This window comes from Haliotis rufescens, unplaced genomic scaffold (assembly GCF_023055435.1).
Source record: "Haliotis rufescens isolate VD_foot unplaced genomic scaffold, xgHalRufe1.0.p SCAF_11, whole genome shotgun sequence".
In the NCBI taxonomy this organism is placed as follows: domain Eukaryota; kingdom Metazoa; phylum Mollusca; class Gastropoda; order Lepetellida; family Haliotidae; genus Haliotis; species Haliotis rufescens.
This window is the reverse complement of record NW_025963791.1, coordinates 41028048-41045507: the sequence shown is the minus strand read 5'-3', so window position 1 is coordinate 41045507 and position 17460 is coordinate 41028048. Positions and strand designations below refer to the sequence as shown.

Below are 17460 nucleotides of genomic sequence, written 5' to 3'. Positions count from 1 at the left end.
TACATGTGTATTATATGTCTGTTACAGGTACTTTTGTAAGCTGTGATAGGGAAAACATTTACTATACAAACAGGCTCAACAGATCAAATGCGCTTGCAATGAACGACTCAAACAATGTACTACACTGACTAATTCACTTTGTTAAGGACCAAAGTTGAAAGTTAGTTAGGCTTAGAACAATTTGACCAGCCCTTGTAACTGTTATATAAGTGAGACAAAACCTCTACTGTCCTCGGTGCATCAGCCAACACACCAACAATTTTGTTTGTGTAAACATAGAGCCACATTGGTCTGTAGTTCGCCTGAACTATGAAGAAATAATGACAGCAACGTTTAAAGTTGGATCGGAATTCTGTGAGCACGTATTAGGGACATCATAGCAGGGATGATTCTGACAGATTTCAGCACCAGAGGCCTTGTAGTTTCAGGGGGATGTCGAATTGCCGAAACACTCAAGAAACGGATACATGAAAGTCAGAGGTTATAGTTTGCTATCATGAAATATCAAAATATGCCCCAAAACATATTATATGATATGCCGCCTACAAAATACTTGCAGCATTTCAAATTTAAATGATACATGAAGGAATGGCTGAGTAACGGGCAAACGATATTTTCAATATGGCCACCATGTAAGATCTGAGTTTTGTGAAAAGTAGGAGTGTATAAAGCTTAACATATATTGGGTGGTCTCAATTAGGAATAAATAAGGTTACTGGTAACTGTAATCTGTTTGATAATAAACTTTTGTGAAATTGCTCTGGTTTTGATGGAAGCTATAATAAGTCCGGTTCGGAGAGATTCCACTGTACTTGGTACTCAAGTTTCAGCCAAGCACAGGAAGCTACACATACTTATATTCGGTATTGATGATCAAAGTGAAATACAATTTCATGTTCGGTTAATCAATCACTCAATCAAACTCTCTCAATATTGGCATTAACCATTTCATATAATACACTGGGTGTTCATATATATATCTATATATATCTATATATATATATACATCTGTAAATAAATATATAACAGTGATAAAATATAGGCACGATTGTATTCACAGTGGTCCGCGATGGATGGATGTTGGCAATAGAGCATCACAAGAGGAAAATACATTTGTCAGAATGTCTCTACACATCATTTAGGCTTCAAAAAAGCCATCATATCAACATTAATACATTTTCACACAATTGTAGTTTCAATGTGGGAGTCAAGCAATAGTTGCTCAGTGTAATACTGCTCTAAACAGTATTTCACGTCAAATACTCAAAAGAAGTTAAATTCTTTCATATTACTACAGTTAGGTAATCTGCCATGCCATGATTAACGAGACCAAGATTTACTACAGTAATATGAAAGAATTGGGTGTTCTTTAACTTGTTTGGAGTAGTACACATCAAGGCGTGTCAGCTTAATGTGGAAGAAAAACACACAGTATTTCAGGGTGTAGACGCTTACCCATAACAACGTAGCTTTATAACAGCTTGATGATTGTCATAACTCCCACTTAACACAGAGTGATGATGCTTGCAGGGCAAAGACGGCGTGGTGAATGAGCCCTGGTTGTGTCTCAGCATCTGAGAATCAGCATTGACTGCTAGTTTGTCCTTTGGCTATTTTGAGAACAAATACTGTAAATTCTTGAAGTGAATGCGTCTCCAAATGAATGTGACTGCTGGCCCCTAGCCAAAAATGCGACTCAATGTGAATGCTACTCCTTACCTTAATCCATGTGATGTGGATTATATAGTTTTTATGTCCAAGTTGGTATTTCTGCTATCAAAAATGTGAAGTAAGGCTGTCTTATTTATTTTTGATAATATTGAGATATATATAAATGCGATGTTTAATCAATGCGAGCAAAGACCACTCACATTTTTCGCATTTAATTCACGCCGCATTTATTTCAAGATTTACAGTACATCTGATGAGTTTATGTAACATACACAGACACAAGTGTGATTACCAGCTGCAGTCGAACAGCGGACTCGCCTTTAGATGAGTGGGGCCTCAGGTCTGCTACGTAGTCACCCCATGAAACATCCAGTGTGACCTGACCCCACTTGATACTCCGTACATACAACCCTCAATGACTGACATACTAAACAGCGGACTCGCCTTTAGATGAGTGGGGCCTAAGGTCTGCTACGTAGTCACCCCATGAAACATCCAGTGTGACCTGACCCCACTTGATACTCCGTACATACAACCCTCAATGACTGACATACTAAACAGCAGTACAGTGAATCAGAAGACCCTGCTAAGGCAAGTGTTCCCTAGCTATGAAAACTGAAGTTAATATCACTCAGAGCTGTAATAATCAAAAAGTGTAGACATGTTCGCCAAGATCTACACATATTCTACTGCCTAAAAAGAAGACTACACAAGCACCCTGACTAACACCATCCTGTAACTGTCTACTACACAAGCACCCTGACTAACACCATCCTGTAACTGTCTACTACACGACACAGTAAGGATTTAAGACATTTTCAGCCATGAGGTTCTGTAGCTCACCCGCAGTTGATGATATTTGATCCTTAATGGACTAAAAATAACATTCTCAAACAAGAGCAAAAGTGAGCGTAGCTCACTAATACCCCCGACCCTCCTAGTATGTCAGTAGTTTCAAATTAAATAGCTAGGATAGGGTTAGGGTTTGAAAAATTCATAAAAAAATGGAAAATTAATAAAAACAATTGTTTTCTTTTGACTGCACCCCTCCATATGACACAGATTATATGTACTAAGTTTGAGATAAATCCACTGAATAGTTTAAGAGAAATCGCGCGGACAAAGTTTTCAGACGGACGTTAGGGTTTGAAAAATTCATTAAAAAAATGGAAAATTAATAAAAAGAATTTTTTTCTTTTGACTGCACCCCCTCCATATGACACAGATTATATGTACTAAGTTTGAGATAAATCCACTGAATAGTTTAAGAGAAATCGCGCGGACAAAGTTTTCGGACGGACGGAACCTTGGTATAACTACATACCTCCGACCTTTTAGGTTGGGGGTATAATAATGAAGATCATAAACATGGGTATATACAAAATATTGTTTCTACATAATAACAGTTTTAACACGGTCCCCCCAACAAAATATCAAACTTCACACTGATACCTGAATAAGTGGCAGAATTATGTGCAAAAAGTGTCATGTGTTAAAGTACAGATGTGTCAATACAACAAAGACAACTTGACTTTGGCTGCCAAAGTGTCATACTTAAAATCAAATACGAAGTCTGGGCATCAATATCTAAAGTCTCAGCACATCTGAAGTTGTGTCTTCCATGGAGATGTAAACCATGTGGAAGAGTAGAATGGATGGACGATGGATGACACAGCACCAAGACATTCACTCACATAAATCAAGCGTTCAGGCGAGTCGAAAACTAACTATCTTTTACTACGCATAATGGTAATATATTCTTTAACACATCAAAAGAAATATTGAATATGAATAATTTTAAGTTTGTATAAAATGTTATTTGCTGAACAGGTTGAACATACAAACAAATGCTGATACTTAGTGAGAAACAGGCTCACACAGGCTAGACATACACCTTTTATATCTCATGAAAAGTAAAACAAATAAACAAATAAAAAAAGTTTAAAATATTATGAAAATATGCAATAAAACTAATTCTAATCAAAATTGATGGTTTAATATACTTTTCTTAATATCTTCAACATTTGGCAATGAAGTCAATACATAATTCAGCAGCCTAGCAAACTTTGGCTCCACATGGATAAGTCAACAGTACCCTAGGAAATGTACAAAACAATCATTTTATGCCTCACAGTGGTTCTCACGACCGCGTTACACAGACAGGACTTGAGGACACCAACAAATCTCCTATGGTTTGAAATGATGTCATGAATATTCTGATCGTTGTCATAGTTTCATAGTTGAATATGTAAACTAATCATACTCAGAGCTATTGTCATAAAAAATATGTGGATACTTGCATGAATTGGTTCAACTTGGAATTAACCCATCAGTGACACAAACAAAGTTGCTTGGTTTAGAGCTAAAAAATTGAAAATTCAGAAGAAAAAAAATCAGAATAAGAAAGTTTTTATCACAGTGCCGATGTTAATTATATATGACTAATATAAGTTTATGTGACTAAAACAGACGTAGGACCCAAACAAGGCCAAGATTATCAATTACTGATCCAACGCAACTTTGATTAAACAAATCCTGAACAATCCATATTTTACCTAATCTACTGACGAAATCTTTCACTATCAATATCCATAACCACCCACCAAAAAAATATTGAATTGTCTGCACAAGTTGATCTTAAGTACGTTTTTCACAGTATTTAAGTTAAGTTTAATCATGTCATGTGAGCAGAAACCCAATAATGATGCAGTTGTTGACCAGGGTGCAAAACAACCTTAGCGCTATGACTGTCGTAAGTCTATATTAAGGTATGGGAGTTAGGATCTCCTTAGGGCTAAGATCGCTTTGTACAACGGCACCCAGGTCTAAACCAAGGAGCACAGGTACTATGATGACAGACCAGACATCATAATCTTGGATTTCGATTTAGGAGCAAATATTAAAAAATATATGATCAAATTGAACTACCGGTACCATTGATCGTTCCAGGTTGCAACATATTTTTTGTCCAAAATCTGTCCAGTTCATCAGTTCATCAGTTCATCTCATATGCAAACTTTCCAGTCACTTTCCCCACAACACAACAACCATCCTCGATTATCCAGTCCATCATATCTCCATTCAATTATGAAACATACTACTGTTAGCACTGTCCTAGTCAAATGATGCAACACTAAAAACAGACGTGCGATCACAGTACCCTTTTTAATGGTTGACACAAGCAGTAATATCACCAGCACTCTGTCTCAAATGCAACCAGAACGTCTTGTAGCATAAGGACATGTAACCCTCTCCATACTCTTAATTATCTTAAAGATAATTTATAACGGTCTTCTGACTCAAATATCAATATCGGGTGCTTGCTACGTCCTGAAATGTAGTTGTATGCCCAACTTGTGTTCAGAAGAGATGTCTTGATTGGCTGTTGAGACAGAGACCATGTTTGTGGTCTAGTGGTAGAACGTCTGCTCGGAGAGTGGACGGTCAGGGATCTTGATCAATGGCCGCTTCATACCAAAAGATGTTAAAAGATGGCGCTCGGCATTAAGGGGCTAAAACAAGGACTGGTCAGCTCAGAGTCAGTATACTGTGTCTGAGTGGGGCATTCATGTCAAACTGCAGCATCTCAGTGGGCTAAAACAAGGACTGGTCAGCTCAGAGTCAGTATACTGTGTCTGAGTGGGGCATTCATGTCAAACTGCAGCATCTCAGTGGGCGGGCACCATAAACATCAGCATTAGTCCGGACCAGTACAAGCAGCCACACAAACACATGCATGCACGTCGCTATATAAGTGTAACAATCTTACACACGACCTTACCCCCCAGCCCATGAGCCAGAGCAATTCAGTACGGAGAGTGTGATCAGGGAGGTGGATATGGTGACAGCACTGCGGAAACAAAGCTATGAGTGATGCTGAATGGTACAGGGTACATATCATAACAGAATGGAGATTCAGTACACTGTATAAACAAAGACTGAGGTTATCTTTCCACACTGCGGAACATTACATCACAAGAGGACATCTCCCTCTGTTTCAGTGCTGAGTCTTCTTGAACCCTTGTGTATGGTTTTGAGAAATATGCTGGCTCCTCGTCTGCTTATAATGTGTGAAAGTTGCATAAAGAAATAAACAATTGTTTTTGCTCTCTGGAATGAATTGCATTTAAACTGAATCTGAGACCAACTTGATTCTTGATTATAACAAAGTAACATACTGTAACCGTGGTAACACATCTCTCACAAGCTAAAGGCACCACTCCACCACTAGATTGATATGTTGTAGAAATTGAACACACTGTGGGAGATTAACTAACCGTATGACAATCAGCAAACGTAAGTGCAATATCTAAACAAGACATGGATTCTGAAAATATCAAATGACCAGAATAACACAAATATGAGGATATAGGTTGACAACATATTGACAAATCAAAGGAGAAGTTGCTTTGGGTGTGGAGAGGCATTTCTTTGTCCGAGTGTTGGATTCAAGATGTTTGCAGTATAAAGAGGTTAAGCTTTATGGGTGACGTACACGACAGCACAACTGCTGTAACTGACTCCTGCATACATCAGGCCTAACACAGCACTACTGTATGGAAGCCGGCCATTGCTCATTCAATCAACCAATGTTAGCTGCATTCTCATTGGTCCTCCCAGGGCTGTGCTAACCAACAGCTGTACATCTTACATGCTCACTCCATCTAGAATAAACTATATATCTTATTTACACAACATTAGAATTTGTCAAACAAATGGTTGTGTTATTGTGAGTTTCTAACAGGAATGTAAATGTAGGGCTGTCACTAAATTTGAAATCTTGTTATCCATACATCGCCTGAAAACTTTAACTACAAATTGCTACCTAAGAGACAGAAGTTCCAACATATGTGAAAATCTTGGGAGCAAGTTGTTGAAATCCTCATTAATAGGTCAAGATAGATATTTACTAGGGCTGGGACGGGTAACTCGGGTACTCGGGTCGGGTGGGTCCTGAGTAGGACCTGGGTACCCACAGGACTACCCGGACCCGTGATTAGTCACGTGATACATATTGTTTAATGACAAATACTATCTTAAACTCTATGGTTACACTATAAGTCACTAATGTTCCCATTTCTTTCTGACAATGCACCCATTCCTTCTGACTTTTAAAGGTTTGAATAAAGATAAAACTTCATGCATTAAACTTCAGTGTATGCATGAGCGGGTCGTTTTACATGTTGTATCTAAGTACATTTTGTCAGGGCTACGGTAAAACTTTTCCAAATCGGACACGGACAGTTTGAATATCTACAGCGGGTACCCGGGTGGGGTCGGGTAATAGGGTGGTGGGTACCCGGGTAGTATATTTTGACCCGTCCCAGCCCTAATATTTAGGTCATTTACCATATTTCTTAGATTTGCTTGCATTTACAAACATTTTTGAAGTGACCTACCAGTGCACCTAATTCTTTAAAAATGTTCGATGTTCAGGTGAAATAATAATAAAAATATTTTTACAAGTAGAACTTTTGTGTCACCACATCGTATTGTCACTCAATATTTGAAAGTCAATGACAGCCCTATGAATCTGTCGTATTCAACAATAAAATAATGGGATATTCAGATAACGAAAATGTATAGAGGTATCATCTAGAAGATTTCTCCCTGCTGTAATATACATGCATCTATATATTCTATGTATTTGGCTGACAGCGAAGGTGGAAAGTAGATCTCAAATGTGGTTGTTTGTTAAGGCATGTACCATTTTGATTCCACTGCTACATGTTTGTTGACATCAGGTCTTGTTCAAACTGCTTTCTTGTCATTCATATTATTGTCTATGAGTTCCTTAGCACCTCGCCGTGGAAACCAGCCTCGAATTCTCTTGGAGGCTGCAACATCAACAGAGCATCTATGTACAAGTGCAACAACTCATCAAAGCACATCATGAAATCTGGTGATAGGTTCAAGGTATGAGGCACTTGTGTTAGATCCCTCGGTATTCCATATTGTACCCAACAGTCAAGAAATCATACCTGTGATATGTGTAAATGTAAATACTGTTGACCCCTACAAATGTACATGGTGTCGAACAACTACCAGTGTTCATGTACCACACAAAATGTATATGAAATGCCTGATAAACCCTCCTTTTTGTAAAGATGTGTCTCAGTGACCTACATTCTTTAACTTTAACCCACTTCAATGAACAACTAATTATTTCTGTCCTAGTTCAATACAAGGACATAATACTGAAGACATTATATACTACTCAAAAGAAGTTAAGGATAATACGATTCTTTCATATTACAATAGTTAATCTCTCATGCCATGACAGATTAACTTTACCATTATGAAAGAATCGGGTGATCCTTAACTTCTTTTGAGTAGTATACTAATACACTCAATAACCATCAGCTGCAATACTTGATCATGTTGATATTTTAATGACTAAAGCTACTCACCCACTTTATTCTTGCCCCCGTTCTCCAGCACCTTCGTCCCATACAGCCAGTGTCTGTCAACGATAATGATGTTGTGATCAGAAAATACATAAACAGAAAACATTTATCCTGTGTGAAATACACGATCATTGCTGTTGTAAATTCATGCTCTTGAAACCACGACAATTCTCATTGTGGTAACAGTTCTACTTTCTGACCTCAAACATGTGAAGGGGATGTTAAATCTCTCCATGATAATGGAACAACATGTCTATTAAGACAGCGTAACTTTTATTGTCATGTCAGGATCTTTAACAGTAATATGGTCAACAATTACCAGTATAATTCTCGAACTACGAATAACTAAATATACTACTGGTGCATGTAAACTTACCCAACATTAATCTTTACACATACCTATGAGCTTTGTTTACTATGCTATATCACTATCCCCTGTGTTATGTGTAATTTGTCACACTTTCTTAGGCTTGACGTCATCAAACTGTGGGCACTTCAAGTTTATATGCACATGTTTCTAAAACATTTTACAGCAATGCATCAGTAATTTATGTGACACTAGCAGTAGGGGTGACTATTGGTCTGGAAATTACTATTGCGATAACTATTGATATTGCAAGCAACTATTGCAATAAATATTGATAGTTTTCAGTGTATCATTTTAGATGGATTTTAGAGTTGAATTAAACCTTGGAACTGAAGTTTCCTTTGAATGTGATAACCATAACTATTGATATTCCTAACTGAAATCGATACTATTGATCAGAAACTGATTTAACAATCGATTTATTGACTTTAAGTTCTGACCAACAGCAATATATATTGATAATTCGATTTATCGTGACACCCCGAACTAGCAGCAGACCAACTAATGTTTGAACTTTGGTACATGTATATAACCAGGGAACAACCTGGCTTTGTCTGGGGAACGTGGCTTTCATGTCAACATGCACCTGGTGCAAGTTAAATCCAGTTACTTCAGTCAAGCCCTGCTGATACCTGTGAATAATATGGACCAGACAACTGGTGGATCACAGCACGGGTACAATGACATACGATTTTCTTTTCATTCTCCTATGACAAACATGGGTACATGTGTACTTAGCTACTCTCACGTGGAAACCTCATGAGGGAATCTTTGTACAGTATCCATGGTAACAGGACATGAAACACTCCCTATTTACAGCTGACCACTTACTTTTTCCACCTTGTGACCATCACTCGGTCGTTTTCCAGCACGGAGATCCGAGGTTCGTCAGTACATGGCACGAGACAGATGACCCTACATCCCTTAGTGATGGGGAACATGGCTCCGGAGTACGGCTCCATTATCACATAGAGCAGGGTGCGATCTCGCTTCTGAGCTTTCTGTTTAATTTGCTCAACCTGCATGAATAAAACACGGAAGTCATATAGCAGCTGACACACACTCAACCACACTAACAAGTGGTGGTGGGACCATACACTGGTGCATCTAAGCATCGCGATGTTATACTTCACAAAACAAGTATCGATCACAGTCGCACACAAAGTCAAACATATTGATTTATACCTTAAATGTTTGCTTTAATAACTGTAACATCACACACTAATTAATAGTGAAAATTAGTAGGGAAAAAGTAAAAGTTTTCATCCATTGCGCCAATGCCAACTATAAATCATCAGTGTGCCAGGTATTTGGCCATACTGTCTCTGAAAAAGATGGCTCATTCACCACAGATAAGAGCACATACAAGTATTGCGATACTGTAAATCTTGTAATAACACGATCGTGAACTAAATGTGAAAAAAGCGAGTTGTCTTTGCTCGCATTAATTAACTTCGCATTTATGTCTCCAAATGACTATCAACAATATCGGCCTCGCTGCACACATTGGAAAGTGGAAAGCGGAAATACCAACTTGAATATAAACAGAAACATGGTTTATTGAGCAGCAGGTGTACCAAGTATATAACAATGTCATTCAAAGAATAGGAATTACACAATAGGCATCCGGTGAGTTATCACTGCTGGGGTCAAGAGTTCTACCCACTCATGTCAAGTTTGTTGACACCTCCGCATACCAATCAGTGAACTATTGATGGTTCAATTATTTGATTGCCTTTGAACTTAGTAATCATATAAACTGTGTGTTGTTTTTACGGAAGTGCTCTACTCAGTGCTACTAAGCGGTGCTATTTGCTGTTTGATTGGATTAAGGTAAGGATATGTATCATTCCACTGGGGATGGGGTGGGAGGAGTAGCATTGATATTGAGTCGCATGTTTGGCTAGGGGTCAGCAGTCGTATTAATTTGGAGACGCATTTATTTCCAGATTTACAGTATGTATCTGACCGTGAACAAGGTATCCCTAAGGTATATTGATACGTATCGGATCCTGCAGTTGGTGTATTGTCCCAGCCCTACTAACATAGTCGTGATAATGTACATCATTTGATTTTACTGATTATAGTTTTCATTGAAAAATGTTTCTGGTTCATCACGCAATTTGTAAGCAGCCCACGCTGGAGTACATCATGTGTACTTGTTTGTTATGCAGTCAACAGCACACAAGTTGTTAGGGCTGAAACAATACAGCAAGGTCACGATACAATGCATATCACGATACAATGCGTATGCCAATATGCATTTTTACATCAAATCTCATGGAAACTTCTTGACAATAAATATTTCAGAGCAGGTTCAAAAGGGAAAGCTTGCTTTGGACACATGTTCGTAGTGGCTATTTTCAGTTGTGAACTTGAAACTCTAAACACATTTTGCGATATCTGACTGACAAAAAACGCCAGCGGCCATCAAACAAATAGTAAGTAATTTATCTTTTTTTATCAATACAGAAAAAAACGTATCGTGTATCGTATTGCCACATAAAAACTCACGATGCACCAGTGCACCGATGTCTCGTTTCACCCCTAGACGTTATAACACTTACAGTGAGAGTGTACTGGTCACATCCTTCCACTACAGTCCATGTTATTCCGTCAGAGATCGGCTTGCCAGTGAATGTAAACACCTGTTTGAGGTTGTCCCGCCACCCAAGGTCGTACGGGTATATGAAGTCCTCCCCCTCGTCCTCTTCGCGCTCTCGATCCTCAGCCTGTTTTAGGAACATCACCTACATAATTTGTATTGTTGCGATATGCCATGTGTGATGCCTTGTATCTGTCCTTGAACAGACCACACTCAATCCTCGGGTATTTTCATTAGTCCACACTACATCACTGTTTCTGAAAACTCTGACTTCTACAGTATTTATGTAGCAAGGGGGACTTGCTACGTCGCATACTAAGTTAGTTCTAGCAACTTATAATACCAGTAGTTGCATATCTGAGGTATGTTGACAGTTTCATAATTAGAAGAGAACCACACTCAATAATACTCAGGGTATTTTCTATAGTCCACAAGACACAAATCATGTTTCATGATTAGATTGTTATTGTTTCCTACCTACTGACCACGATTACATATTCATCCCACAATCTGGATGACATAAATTAAATTGAAGTCCTTACCTTATCTATAATCCAGGATTCAATACCAGTCTCATTTCTCCAAATGCTTTTCATCTGAAAGTAAACAACGGCTGTTCATTCTGGTAGACTGGAGACAAGCTTGCATTGTGTGCACAAATAGATTCAAAGTGCATTAAGTAATCAAACACAGTTACAAGCTGACCCAGCGATAAATCTAGCATTCCAAACTAAGCGTCCTTGGCAGGCAAATTGAGAAAAATCATTACTTTGTTCAAAATTGGGATTTTATTAAAGTTCTTTTTTTCCAAAATCATGTAAATTCAAAGGTTCTTTAACATCAAATTTTGACATTGCATTCAATACAATAATGTTAAACGAAGCTTAAAAACCTCTTCCTCTATATTGATTCTGTTATGAGTGAAATGCCAGTCACCTTACAAAGCCATAACATTAAATATACTGGGTAACAGCATGAATTGGGAAATGTTTAATTCCGAATTGGGAATTTGTACTGGCATTTGCTGCACACTTAAGGCCAAATATTGGCCTCTGAGCAAGTCCAGATAAATCCATGTTAACCTTTTCAACTTTCTCTTAACATCTTGAGGCAACCTACATGTTCCAACTGATCTTTGTTCAACATGTCCAAGAACACTAAACATACACAAAACAAAACCTTCCCCTCAGCATGATTAGTGCCATTGGATTAGTAGGTGTCATACCCAGATCCCAGTGATTTATATATTTGTACAAATACCGTGGCATGCCACACATAAAACCCCTGATTCTCGTGATGTCTCACCTGTACATAGAACAGCATTCCTACTGCGATGACAACACCTATAGCCAGCCCCACACCAAACATGGTGAGAACAAAAGCCACGATAGACAGATGTATCAAAGGTTCACCATTCCCATAGTAGTAATAGTAAGTCTGAAAAACACAAGGAGCACAACATCTGCAGTACTTGCCAACATTGTCCATAATTACTCTCCTTACCAAGCCACGACAAAACTACATTGTTTATATAAAATGATTTGGAGTGAAAGGTGCGGACGGCATGTGCACTGCACTTTTATAGTGCTCACGGGGAACAGCATGATGGGAAATCCGAAACATGGAGATTACCGAGACGACATGAACGACTGAAAGGCACGGGCGTCGGTAGTTAGGCATTTTGCCTTTAAGCAAAATTTAACAATTAAGATAATTAACAAGGAATTACTTAAGTGAGTAATTGTATCTTTAACTTTTCATGTACAACAGTTTCAGAATACTCATACACTGTAAGTAATTGACAACTTTAATGTGAACTATTTTGTGGTCTTGCAAATCTTTATCATGTTTCATCATGTCATATGTATAGCATGCTGGACAGTTGATGCTAACAGGCTTAGCTACATAGAATGTACATCAAATACATGTGAAAGGTTCTCTTTGCAAATAGGTATGATTATTTATGTTAATGACCCGTTCAAACTGTTCAGGAAGGATAAAAAACAGTCAAGCCACTGGATTTATTACAAATTACTTTAGCCAGTGATGTTATTTAACTGGTCTTTATTAAACCTCTGTTGACACTCTTCAGTTGAAGAATTTCAAGGACTAGTGGAGTCCTTATTTCACTAGACCTCAGAGTTTGTAGCTGGTCAAATGTTGCCTATGTTTGCATTTTCTGTCAGTTTTATTCAGTTCCAATTTGAAGCAAATTTGAAGCACTGAGAACTGGTTCAGAATTATAGCCCTCAATCCTACAAGCCAATGAAGACTACCATCACCAGATTTTTACTTGTCCTCTGCACAATTTCGTAGTCTCAGGCTAGGAACTAGTGTGAATTTCGAAGGCTGCACTAATCTCATGAGTTTGCGGTGCTACTTACATAATTTAAAGCTCTGTATATAGATGGTATAAGTATAATGACTGCATGGACACAGCCACATGGTGCGAAGAATAGAAACCACACAAAGTTGCCGTGATTAAAGTGACCACAGCAGGTGTTGATCCATGGACAGTGGTGGTCCATTTTCATCACACATCTGAAAGAAAAATTTACAAAACAATTTGTTTAGTTCCAAGTAGGGGGACCAGATGTTACAGAAGTTGTGGACACGGTAATCAAATGGATGAGCAGTCAGAAAATAGGCAGTAATACAGAATCCGAGACTGAAGCAGGTAGACTGGGCACTGGCTTGATGTCATGATTTGTTGAAACTGCCAGCATATCAAACAGAGAACCCGTTCTGAGGGGCATTCACAGGGTACAACAAGTTGTATACAATTTATTGCATGCAACACATTGCATCTCATAACGTATGCAACTTGTTGGACGAATTATATGAAATAGGACATGCTCTATTTCATGTGACAAGTTGTACACATGCAGCCAATCACAGCGGGTATCACAGTTGCGGGAAAGTATCTATTATGTGATGCCAGTAACAGTTATTTTGGGCAAAGCATAAGTACAATAAACAACATCTAAAAATAATGTACAATGAAAATATTGCCATTATCACATTTTACTAATTCCCCATTCTCAATGAAATTACTTATTCGAATAACGGATAGCTACATGGGAAGTACAATTACAAAACTATCGGGTGTCTGCTCTTTGTCCAAACACCAATAACCACCACCAAAAGACACCAATAACCCTTTATTCGTTTCCAAAATATTCTGAAAACTCAATACACACAATTCTGTTAGACTGCGAAGTCAGAGGCAGGTCCAGAGTCATGCAACAGCAATTGTCACACAACGTTGACTTCACTTGTCCTATTAACTTATGTGAAAGAATCGGGTGGTCCTTAACTTCTTTTGAGTAGCATAAATTACAGGTAGCATTGTCATCTAGCACTTCATGTGCATGTGACCTAAAGATCAGATGACATAAGCAGTGTTACCTGTTACACTTCCTGCAGTGATGAGATCGAGGGGCTTTGAAACCTTCACAGAAATCACAATACTGTAAAAAGTTGATATCATTCTTGTTCTCCTGTAAAATACAAAAGGAATTATGCATAACTTGCACATGTTGTAAATACAGTTTGACATTGCATAAGTCTAGCGCTGTAACCATGGTGACCATTTACAAGTGGTATTGTAGCAGGACGTGGAGTCATCCCACAGATGACACCCTTACCATGTCAGCTTGCTAGGGCTGAGCACTTTCATATTAAATTTAAGCAAAATAAGTCTCAGTACCCTACTATGCGGCCCAGGATGTGCCTACTGTTGACCATGTTGACGGGGAAGTATGTAGCAGGATGTGGAGTCATCCCATAGATGATATCCTATCCTTGTCAGCTTGCTGACGGTGTTAACCTCTTTGGTAATGTGGACAAGGCGTCCGACCTCTGATCAGAAGGTACGTGGTTCGAATCCCATCACGGGACTGGGAATATTTTTGGCCGCTACAGTATGGTGCATTGCGATGCTTTGTGGTACAATACAATAATACAATCACAGAACATGTATATAAGCAGGACATTTCAATATTGCTTAAAATGATATCACACTGAAATTTTATTGAATGTTTTTATATTTTATTTATAAACAAATGATAAATATACATTAAACGCATTTCTCCCTATTTCATACATTTGAATTTTTAAATGTTAAATAGTAGTTTATTTCTGTTAAGAAATGAGGATGCTATGAAACTTGTAATCCAAACATTTGAAAGCAGTATGTAAAATGTACTCTGGCAATGGCCATTTCAATTTTTGATATTTGAAACTCTACTTTGTTGTAAACAGGAACATGTTGAACATATTCTGTGACAAATAGACCCCATCACTGCTCTCGGCTAGTTATTGGTATGTTTAATATTTTGGAGGGGAAGAGGTTTTAGTGCAGTGTAACAGACCCATGACAATGGCTCATACTGATATTGTCAAAAACTTGAAATCATTAAATCAAAAGCATTAATAAGAAAATTAAGGGGTTTCTCAGAAGTGATGATAATTCCAACCTTGCATCCTCCATGTCACAATGAAACAGTAGCTCTAGGTTTGGGGAATAATTACATATTATTCCTTCCAGTTTGGCTTACCGGTGACCAGTTGAGGGGCACAAATCCTGGTCCCTTCCATGCAGCGTTGAGGTAGTTGTAAAGTGTTAGAAACACCCATATCAGGAACACAATGACATTGAGAGCACCTCCAACTGTTGTTATTGGCCACCACATCAATGTACAGTTTAATGCAACTCCAGCAATAGTGAATATAACAGACAGTGCCAAAATTGGCCCCCAGTGGAACAATTGCAGCCACGTTCCTGTCCTGTTGAAAGCCATTTTCCTTCTTCAACAGTGTTGATTAGGTGTGAACGATGAAACAACTGCAAACTTAGTTGCCTCCCTTTTATCAGAATACGGACCGAACGCCAGGCCACGTAAAGACAAATATCACTGCGTGTCTATGTTGAAATGAATATCAACTTTTAATATTGACCATCAGCACCAATCATTCAGCTCTCTCGTAACTATGATTTCGTGAAAAAGGGTACTTCATAACACAATTACGCATTTAGCCAAAGCATAAATATAAGTGTACATGGTCATGTAATTGTGGTATTCCCCCTGGCAAGCACGACACCATTCGTGCGCTAATGGTTTCATTAAGACAAACTGCACTCTCTGAAGCTTAGCTGTGATCCTGGATTTCGACCTTCACCTTCGATGGATTACCTCCCCGTGGGCTGTTTTCTAAACGACAGATAATAGCTTAGCATGAACGTTCTCTTCCGGTTCTGTACATCGATTATTACCGGGGGGGCTTTTAAGCGGGATTACTCGTCTATATATATGATCCAGATTGAACAGATGTTGGTTAATCGTGCGATATTTCTGATTCAAAGAGCCAGTGGGTATCACAGTTTCGAATGGATGTCTACGCCAGCAGAAAAGCTTTTTGTCTAACAATATAAGATAGTTACTGTCATTGTTTTGGAAAGTTCTTTGCATGCATCATACGTGGTTGTTCATGGTGGGTGACATCAATCTAGTTTAATCAGAACGTTTACTCCAATACGAAATCTCTCTCCGTGAAGAGGTGTCGAGATTATGCTACACCCATGCTAAATATTTTCAAAGATAAAATTCTTAATTTCTTTGGGTTTTTTAAATGGAGATTGACTCAACCGGAAATGGTATAAACTTCTTAATTAGTATAATACGAGGAAGCGTCACGTTATCTCTGTGTCATTAGATCAATCAACATAATAAAAGTTCTTCCTAAAATAACTATTGCGTTCAGTTTCGAATAAAATTGACATGACATTGTATCAAAACCTTCAAAATGAACACAAACAAAGTGGGTATAAATGGCAGACAAAGAAGGTTGATTGATAAAAGCTAGTTCATTTCAAAGTTAGATCTTTGATCTGTGACGACCTAGTGAGATTGAGCGAATGACTACTTTAAACACGATGCCGTCGGAAGTACAATCCCATTGACTCAGTCTGTCATGGGATGGGCCAGTTGCTGGTCATACAGTTTGCACCTCTTTGGGATAATTTGAATAAATTGTAAGATTTTGTAACTAATGTTATATTTGGAATAACACTTTCTTCGTATAGTACAGATTTTCGTACTTTTTGTGTTGAGTCACGACCGGATATTCGAACCCACACTGTGTTAGGCACCTAATCGCCAGCACACAAAGTCAGCGATCTTACCCGCTCAGCCAACGAGGCTTCCACAAAAATGAAAGTCCGACAACTGATAGTCTTGCCATATCCTTTTCACCAAAGGGTTTGATGTTCGCCCCCAGAACGGTAATATTGGCTGCTCTCTTCTTAGTTTCAATGGGAGTTCTCCCGTTTCTACTTGTAGTGCTTCTAGTGAAGTGCCTGTTGCTGCACCTGTGGCCAGCATTAGGGCGTTGTATTGTATTATGTCGAG

The 17460-nt window shown here is 38.4% G+C and overlaps 1 protein-coding gene across 2 annotated transcripts; it reads right to left on the bottom strand.

Annotated features, from left to right (window-relative positions):
* Positions 1 to 6712: 6712 nt before the first annotated feature.
* On the bottom strand, positions 6713 to 16236 carry LOC124142306 (palmitoyltransferase ZDHHC6-like). 2 transcript variants are annotated; one of them, XM_046510706.2, is made up of 9 exons: positions 15610 to 16236; positions 14459 to 14550; positions 13435 to 13591; positions 12356 to 12487; positions 11593 to 11646; positions 11013 to 11195; positions 9277 to 9464; positions 8082 to 8134; positions 6713 to 7508 (listed from the first exon to the last, which is right to left on the bottom strand). In XM_046510706.2, the coding sequence occupies exons 1-9, from the start codon at positions 15850 to 15852 to the stop codon at positions 7423 to 7425; spliced, it is 1188 nt and encodes a 395-aa protein (XP_046366662.2). In that variant the 5' UTR covers positions 15853 to 16236; the 3' UTR covers positions 6713 to 7422. The 2 variants fall into 2 exon arrangements, with proteins under 2 accessions (XP_046366662.2, XP_046366663.2); XM_046510707.2 differs by having other exon boundaries at positions 11013 to 11177.
* Positions 16237 to 17460: the final 1224 nt, after the last annotated feature.